Source organism: Pinus tabuliformis, chromosome Q (genome assembly GCF_031772625.1).
Source record: "Pinus tabuliformis cultivar Carrire ecotype Pingquan chromosome Q, CPIR1, whole genome shotgun sequence".
In the NCBI taxonomy this organism is placed as follows: domain Eukaryota; kingdom Viridiplantae; phylum Streptophyta; class Pinopsida; order Pinales; family Pinaceae; genus Pinus; species Pinus tabuliformis.
In genome coordinates, this window is record NC_142296.1 from 487,060,436 (window position 1) to 487,070,357 (window position 9,922).

At 26.3% G+C, this 9,922-nt stretch overlaps 1 protein-coding gene across 1 annotated transcript; it reads right to left on the reverse strand.

Annotated features, from left to right (window-relative positions):
• Nucleotides 1–3,476: 3,476 nt before the first annotated feature.
• Nucleotides 3,477–9,565, reverse strand: LOC149220297 (protein neprosin-like). The gene is made up of 7 exons (XM_089387042.1): nt 9,422–9,565; nt 9,246–9,302; nt 8,200–8,448; nt 4,654–4,821; nt 4,306–4,359; nt 3,958–4,107; nt 3,477–3,857 (listed from the first exon to the last, which is right to left on the reverse strand). The coding sequence occupies exons 1-7, from the start codon at nt 9,563–9,565 to the stop codon at nt 3,477–3,479; spliced, it is 1,203 nt and encodes a 400-aa protein (XP_089243168.1).
• Between the last annotated feature and the right edge of the window lie 357 nt (nt 9,566–9,922).

Sequence of the window (9,922 nt, forward strand, 5' to 3'; positions counted from 1 at the left end):
TTAATAAATCCACCTTGCTCATACGCTATGTTGTGACCGCCTTACTCTATCTCGTTTTGTATGCTGGTTCTGGTAATATTATGGTCTTGATTCAAAGTCTGTAACGCTCTTGCATTTCAACAATTTCTCCTATTTTAATTTGCTTTTAGATACAGTAATACACAGTAACAGTTATGTGCATAATAATGAAAAGAGTCGTTAGCAATAGATTATCTCAGATAAAATAACAGTAGTTCTGTACAGAGGGTTTCTTGTTCTCGTTTCTATTTCTTTTTCTTTTCATGAAGGGAAGAAGTCCCTGTACAAATGTTTATTTTCCTTTTTAATCTACATGGATACATAACTAATTGATAAACTGCTCTACCTAAATTCTAACTGTCATTTTAGTTATTCTTTAACAAAAACTTAACTAAACAGTTTTCCCTTCCTGGGCCTAAACAACTTTGTAATCTAAAATGCTATGAGATAAAAGGAAATAAAACAATAGTTAAAAAGAAACAATAACCAACTCGGTGGTCTGTCCACCCAATCCTGTAGCCTCTGACTTGTTTCTGTTCTCCCGTGAGTCGTCAATAGTCATTAGTCTCCTCGGAGCTGGATGCTCATGCATCAATATACATGAAATTTATTTTCTTAACAAACAACAGTTAGCTAATTTTGCCATCTCTCTAATCCCTCATTCAAAAAATTGAGTTATTGTATGATTCCTACCCATTTTCTTATCAAATAGTCTTAGTATTTTGCTTAACATTTGCAACATAAACCATTTGTTCCCTTCTTGGGCAATACAATTTCCCTCTCATATTAACAAAAAAATACTTCTCATAAAACTCTTAGCCAACCATTTCAATTTATTGCTTGAAAATCAACACTTTATTTAATCCTAAATTGGTTGTATATCAATAATTTATTTAGTTTTCACTTAAAAATCTGATTACATTTCATTAAAAACAAATTATATAATATAACATTTTCTATCTAAAATAAATACATTTAACATAACTTTCTAAATACATTTAGAATATAACTTACTAGCAAAATAATAATTAACCATCTAAAACTATATAATACCTCATTTAAATCAAAAGATTATATCATTCATATCAAAAACACCAACAAACAAGTACATAATGAAACATAAAAAGAAACCTAAAATTCAAATTTGTTACTCACCTAATCAACCATACACTTCCATACATATCTTATAATCCCAAAAAATGATCAACAAATATAAATAACGCTCATCCAGAACTTAAAAATCAAACCAGTTGTGCATGTTATCAACCCTAAGTTCACACACAATGTGATTTGAATATAAAACCTCATATTTATATGGTGATAGTTAAGCTACAAACAAAACAACAAACATTAACAAACAAAACAACAAACAAAAGGATTTCTGCATAAAATACGCATGTAGATATAATAAATAAATATAATAATGAAAAAAAAAAAAAAACTGGCTTATTACTTTAAAAAACGGATATTATAGGCAATCAATTTTTAATATAAAATTTCCAATCATTAAAAGTTCGACTCGAAACTCCATTAATAATATAATGGAACTTATGAGTATGGCATGCAAATTTAGCATTTCACCCGTATTAGGCAAAAGAATTCGAGAATTCCACCGGCCGGCCGAAAAATACGTTGATCCTGATACGATACGGATTTCATTGGTTGCCCATCAGTTTATATTAAAAAGAAGGAAAAGCAATAGGTTTTTAGGAACTTATTAAAAAATAGAACGAAAGGCAGTGATTATTTTAGAAAATTTATATTAAAATTTGCAGGAAATTTCTTATTCAAAAATAATAGGAAAAAGCAATAATAATTGAAGAAATTTTATATTAAAAATTTGGAAATTTTTAATATTAAAAAATAGAAATGAAAAGCCCTACTTTCTATATTAAAAAGATTATAAAAAAATTATGTTAAAAAAATTAGAGAAAAGCCCTACTTTCTATATTATAAAGATTATAGAAATTTTATATTAAAAAATTATACCTAACTATGTTACTTATTAAAAAATATAAGTTTCTTTTATTAAAATAATGTTGAGAAGAATAAGTATTATGTTTAAAAAAATAAAAATCTTAAAACTTACTTTTTTATTTTTCTAATTATTTTGGATAATAATAATTACTATTATTATGTCCAGTGCAAAAGAGTTGATTAATGGTGTGGAATTCAACTAGAAGTTCATTTTATGTTATCTATACAAAGGATAATTTAGTCACACTTATTGTCAAATAAATTTAGATCCATAAGAATAGTGATCGGGGCATAGATTTTTTGGTGTGGAGATTACTTTAAACCTATTTTTAATATCCAATGTCTTATTCTCTATGTTAAACTTCATATTTCAGGTTTTTTTATTTATGTTATTAGATTTTATTTATTTTTTCTCACTTTATAATACTAATAAATTTGATGCATTTTGTCCTTCATTATTTTTGGATCATCTTATATAGACATGCAAAGTGAATGTTAAAAATAAATATAAGATAAAAAATTAATGATTTTTTTTTAATATATAAGTATCATTCTGTTTCAATATTTTAAAATTTTGAAAAAAATAATTAATATGTTAATCATATTAAGATATATATTTCCAAATTTTATGTCTAAATTATATTTTTTCCTGTATCAAATTCTAATATTCTAATTTGTTACTTATAATCGAAAACAAAATTTCATAATAATTCTGATTTTATAAGACTTATTAAGCTAATTATTATATATAATGTGAATATACCAATAAATAAATTAATAAAAATATTTATAATATTTACCAGACTTGAAATGGTAACCAACTCAAAATTACATATATAAATGAATAATATATAAGACAATTTTTACTTATAATTACATACATAAATAAATAATATATAAGAGAGTTTTTACTTAAAATTACATATGTACCTAGTATATAAGACAGTTTTTACTGAAAATTACATATATAAATAATATATAACACATTTTCATTTTTAAAAATAATTATGAAACAAATATTGAGAAATTCATATCTTAATTTTGAATTATGGTTTAGTGAAAATTTTAATTTTATTATTTTATTAAAAATTAAAGTGTTATATCATATTATATTTTTTTTAAAATATTTTATAATTAAATAGTTATTATTTGTTTATTAATTTATATATTCATCAAATATGGTATAAATCATTATTATACTTTTTTTATTGAAAATAAAAATATTTAAATATATATATAAGTTTATTATATAATATTTAAATAAAGATAAAAGTTAGGAAGGCATTTTTATTTTTATTTTTAATTTCATAATTAATTTTGATATAATATGAGAGACTATTTGCAGATCGATTCAAAACATTAAAACTCCACCAAAAAAACCAAAATATACACACATATATTAAACCAGACAGCCAAGATTATCTCCTCCGGGCCTCGAAATTTTATAAAGAATTTTAATATAAGACAATTACAAATATATATTAAACGACGCAACCAGGATTATCTCCTCCGGGGCCTCCGAAAAAGATATGTTTACCATTTTGAACGTCCAGATAAATTGAGACATTATAACAATTTGGTCTAGCTGCCGTAGCGCTTCCTGGGATGTCGATCAACTGTCCATTGTTGTCAGTAATTTGCACGTCCCTTATATGAGCACTACGACCAAATCCTTCATTGGGGAAGTGGCCGCTGCCCATGTCTGTTGTAGTGAACTGTGACCCTGGACTAGATCCAGGTGCAAAACAAACTTCCCCTCCAAAATCCACCCTATTGGCCGCGGACCGAAGATTTTTAAACAAAGAAGCAGGCCACCAACCTAAAAGTTGGCTGTTCACATATAAATTCCATCTATCATTTGCCTGCATATACATGTAATAAAATTTCGGCAAATTAGAACTCCTCACACAACCAATATATTATAATATAATTTCCTACCATACAACAAAAAGGGTCACTTACTTTAGAAACCTTTATAATTATCATTCGTTGCTCCCCATTATAAGTGGACGTGGGCCGCACTGGGGAACCTAGATAATTTGGAGAACCAGGTGCTAGCACAAACCCAGGGCAATTTAAGTTCCAACAACCAGTGTTCTGATATCCATCAGCCTATATCAAAGATACTTATAATTCGGTTATATGTTTCTAAAGAAAAAGTTGGTTGACTTGGGATGAAGTTAAACAAAAATACACAATTTCTCCTCTAATCTAGTGAGCTTTCCATAATCACAATCTAGTATACTTATATTTAAATGCTAACTACTTATTGAAATTATATATGCAAAAGTATTCAAACTATATACTTACTGTCCAATATATGAAAAAATGCGGAAGAGAATCTCCATATACACCAGGATTCACCTACATCAGTCATTAAAAATAAAATAATTGGTTTGAAATAGTTGGTTGGTTATTAGTTTTCGCCAATTATTAAAATAGAAATAAATATTAGTAAAAAATAAAAAAAAAAATAATATGTTTTGATCTATTGATTTTTATTTAACATTAATTTATTTATTTTAATTTGTATTACTAACTAAAAATAACAATACTATATAAAAAAAAATTAATTAATTTTTGAAAAATGTAAAAAGTATTTTGATTATCCATAATCAAATTTTGTAAATCTTTAAAATGTTGAAATAAATCACTTACAATCCATCCAGTTTCCATGCTTTCGAATGGTTCACCTTCATTTATAATCCAAATTTGACTTAGACTGAATAAACCGCCATCGGAAGTGTCCACATATGGTTGCCATACATTAAGTCCTCCACTTACTCCATTGATGGGCTGAATAGGTTTAAATTGTATAACAGCATGCTTTCACAAGAAAACAAAAACATATAAGAAACTAATTTAAAGAATAAGAGACTAAATATCTTAAATTCAAATAAAATATTATAGGAAGGGAAAACATTATATCATATTTTACAAAATAATTATAATCAATTTTTTATAAAAAAATTTTGAAATTTGTCTTTGAAAAGGAATTTTTTTCCTATTTAAATATATATTTGAATAAAATGTATTTATTTTTATATTTATTTTATTTATTTTTATAAGTTGTCTGTGATTTTCTAGGCTTGATCTATGCCTTCAGGAGCTTTCATCAAGTGGCATGTCAAAATCACCTGGGATCTCACTCAGCTTGGATGTATTTTTTAGCATGTCTCCTCCCATCAGCACAAGACACAACCATCCCGTGAGATTTAATCATGGGTTGCCTGCCCATCCCTATTGTACTAATAAAACGTAACATCTTTATTAATAATTAATTATTATCAATTTCTCAATTATATATTTGACTATTTAAAAATATATATTTTTATTTTAATATGATAAAATAATTTTTTACTTAAAATTCAAAACACTTATTTACCTAAATCAATTCAACAGAGAATCAATATCCCAATATTTACCCTGAGATCAACTATGTCATTATATATTATAAATAATAAAATATATTTTAATACTTATTATTCAAATTTAAAAAAATACAATATTTATTCTATTATTAAGCATATAATTATAAAATATTAATCATAAAGAACTTTTCATATTTATTTTAAATTAAAAAAAAAATTAAAGAGTTTAATCAATAATAAATTTATTATTATTATTATCATTGTTATTAATATTAAAAATATTTTTTAAATCATAAAAATTTCATATTTTTCACAAATTATATCACCAATATTAAAATTAGTAATTGTCCTTAAAAGTGTAAAGGGACACCAAAGGAATAGAAGATTTGGAAAGATTACCTTGCCACTCACTCCAATACAAGCATTGTTAATTGTTTCTAGGAATGCAGCAAAAATGCTTCTTGATAAGAATATGTAGATGATATCTAAAGTCACTCCACCTATTAGATTTTAATGACTACGTTTGAAGAATGAATTTTTGGTATTTAGAATGACCTCATTGTAAGTTCCTTCTCTAAAGTCCAGTGTCGGAGCAAGAGGAATGGGAATGAAAATAGAGGATGTGGAATCCAAGTAGAGTGAGCTCTTTGAGAGGTGCAAAGAGAGACACTCTTCCAGGAAAAACAATCTAATTTAGTTAATCATTTTCTCGTTAAGTTTATTTTTGTGCTAGTTTTGAACTTTTAGGTCCTAAGTTTTATAAATATGAGAACTATGATAATATAAACGTCCTTTTAGAAGAAAAAAATAAATTTAAGTGAAATGGGTAGAGCACATCTCACCTATGGTCACTACAATTACATAATTTTTTTTGGAATAGGGTTTCCTTTTAAAATAGACAATCTTGAATTCACTAACCAATTTCTAGGTGGTGCCTGTGAAATCCCAAGCACACTATCTGTGATCTCAAGCTTGGGATTGCCAATAAAACTATCAGTCCTTCAATGCTTCAAATCACCATCCAAGTCCCCATAATTTATCATTATGGGGTAAAAGTAACACCAATGGCATTGATTTTAGCCAAAGCTTTGATAGATTACAGGCACATCCAATCCATCATATTGATTAAAAAAATACATGGGAATGGCAATGAAGGAGGTGGAACTAGAGTAGAGTGATCCTCTTCCAGAGGTGGAAAGAGAGACACTCTTCCAGGAAAAACAATCTAATTTTGTTAATCATTTTCTCCTTAAGTTCATCCCTGTGCTAGTGGTTACTACAATTAAATAAAAAAATTTGGAATAGGAGTTATCTTCTAAGGTAAACAATCTTCAATTCACCAACCAATTTATAGGTTGCGCCTATGAAATCCCAAGCACACTTTCTAATAAAACTATTAATCCTTGGATGCTTCAAATCATTGTAAAAGTCTCCATCATTTGCCATTTTGAGGTAAAAGCAACACCAATGGCATTGATTTTTTCTTGGAGGTCCAACACTTCTTCTTTTGCATACAAAGCCTGCCACATATCCTGCCCTTTCCACAACTTCTCGCTTTCTTTCCCTAATTTCCGCAGTGCCTTCTGGGCAGTCTCTTCCAACGTTAAAGCTTGAAAATATTAATCCTGATTTCATCTTTTCATCATCCTTAGTCTCCATAGTCTCCATAGGCACAACCTAGAAATTGGGTTTAAAATATTTAAATAAAAAATAAAAAGTTATTATTATAATATTTTATAGATTAATTTTTTAAAACCCAATAAAACTAATTTTATAATAAATTAACTTAGAAACCAATGAAAAATCAAAATATCTAAGGTTTAGAGATTAGAATCTTTCTTTTTCATTTACGATGGGATTTAGAAAACTTTAAAAGCATTTCCCAGCAAATTCCATGATGTTTAAAATGACATGTGACAAAAATACTTATATATTAATAATATATACTAAAATTTTGGATAGTAGATATTAATTTTTTTTTACTATAAATTGATTTTAGAACATTCAAGTATAAAAAATATAAACTATTATTCTAATACTTTTATAGATTTATTATTCCAAACCCAATAAAACTTAATTTTATGATAAATTAATTTAAAACCCAATGAAAAATCAAAATATCTCAAAATTTAAAGATTAGAATCTTTCTTTTTTCATTTAGAATGAGATTTAGAAAACTTTAAAGAACAGTACACTTTCTAGCTAAAAACTCAATAAAACTTCACTTTATAATAAATTAACTTAGAATCCAATGAAAAATCAAAATATATCAAGATTTAGAGATTAAAATCTTTCATTTTTTATTTAGGATGGGATTTAATTCCATGATAATTGCGGTACCAAGTGTCAAAAATACTTATATATTAAAATTTTGGATAATAAATATTAAATTTGTTATTATAAATTGATTTTAGAACATTTAAATATAAAAAATATAAAGTAGAACTTCTTTTTATGGTAAATTAATTTAAAACCCAATGAATAATCAAAATATCTCAAAATTTAAAGATTAGAATCTTTTTTTTTCATTCAGGATAGAATTTAGAAAACTTTAAAAAGCAACATACTTCCTTGCTAATTCCATAAAGATTGCAGAATCAAAATTTTTATTTAAAAAACTAAAATACACGATAAAATTGTTCAAATCTACTCAACCAAACCTATCATAAAAACACCTCTGATATAATTAAAAACAAAACCTAAAACAATTATTTAAACATTTAAATTAAATTACACCTTAAAATGTCAGTGACAACAAAATAGCAGCAAAGTCACAATTACAGCAAAGTTAACAGATGACTTTAAGCGATCAATAATAATAAAATAGTTATACATCATGACCTTCGCTGTCGGCAGTTTGATCTTCGTTGTCGGCAGTTTGATTTTTTCTTGGGGGTCCAACACTTCTTCCTTTGCTTACAAAGCCCGCCACAGATCCCGCCCTTTCCACAACTTCTCGCTTTGTTTCCCTAACTGCCACTGTGCCTTCTGGGCAGTCTCTTCCAACGTTAAAGCTTGAAAATTTTAATCCCGCTTTCATCTTTTCATCATCCCTAGTCTCCACAGACCGATGCTCCGAACCCTTCGACAAAAATGCACTCCCTCACATTATTTTTTTTCAAAATGGTGTAAAAGAAGCCAAGTGTTCCCCAAGTTATTTAAAATAGATTGATATTTGGTTAAGCATTTTGATACCATTTGAGCATAACAAATCAATATTCTTTTTGCTTAAGAGTAGAATTTTACTTTTATTTTTATTTTTTTCAATGAAAAAATCATAACCAGAGTAGCTTTCAAGCATATATAATTTTGCTCCAAAAGAAATAATAATCTACTATACATCTTAGTCTTGTTCCAGTGTAAGTAAGATTTTATTTTAACAAAAAACAAAATCCCATCACCCAGAAACAAAAAATTAAAAACTTACATCGGTTAGAAAAGTAATAATATATATATATATCCTCCCACCCCGAAATAAATAAATAAAGTCCCATCACCCAAAATTAATAAAATAAAAACATTATATTACATCACTTACAAAAGTAATAGAATTGATAAAATATATATATCTCTTATAACCGCTAAGAAAAAAAGATTTAGAAAAAAAAAAATCTCATTACCTAAAAACAAAAAATAAAATAAAATTTATAACAACAATAAAATAAAAACATTATATTACATCAGTTAGAAAAGTAATAGAATTGATAAAAAATATCCTCTGCTATACATTATTTTAAATATATAATTATGATAAATATTAATAATTATACACTAAAATCAATGATTAACTCACTACTTTTATATCAAAATAAGTAATAATCAAAATAGATAATATTAACAAATAAATTAAAAGGAGAAATAGTTTTATAATTTACTCACGCGAAGGGATATTTGATCACTGTATAATACGCATAGAATAGTATCTCCATATTCATTCTGCATGAAGAAAAACATTATCAAAAAAACTGTATACAATAAATCATATATTATGTTAAGATTATATAAAATATAGCATATGCTACAGAGATATTATTTGTCATTAGATTTGACATTACCAAAAATTTGTGCACCGCCGGAGGATTGACATAATTTATAAATTCGTCAATAGTCATGTCACGCACGTCAGTAACAGATGCGACGGTGGTAAGAAATAAGAGTAAGCAAATCAGAGTCCATCGAGAAGCCATTGCCATTGCCATGCTTATTCGTAAACTTCTGTCCCAAACCCATGGGATATAAGGCAGCAGAAGCTTTCTCAAATATACTATTTTCTGTTTGTAGATTTTTGGCCAATATTAAAATATAATATTATAATTTTTTATTATACTTGACAAAGATTTATGATACAATGATTGATCTTATTATTGGTTGTTTAATAATTTCCCCTAGTTACTAATTTTTTGTTTTTGGTTTTATTTTTTCTTATTTAATTTTTTTACTTTTTCTTTTTATTTCTGTTTTTTCTATTATTTTTATTTTCATGAATTAAAATTTTTCACAATAATTTCAATTTAAAATGACTAATTTTGGGTATTAGTTTGTCTTTGACCAAAAAG

Excerpts from the sequence above, each read along its gene's own strand:
- LOC149220297 (XM_089387042.1), bottom strand. The coding sequence starts at position 9,565 with ATGGCAATGGCAATGGCTTCTCGATGGACTCTGATTTGCTTACTCTTA. Across the intron at positions 4,360-4,653 it reads GCATGGAAACTGGATGGATT|GTGAATCCTGGTGTATATGG; the intron begins GTAAGTGATTTA and ends TGACTGATGTAG. Across the intron at positions 4,108-4,305 it reads ATTTTTTCATATATTGGACA|GCTGATGGATATCAGAACAC; the intron begins GTAAGTATATAG and ends TCTTTGATATAG.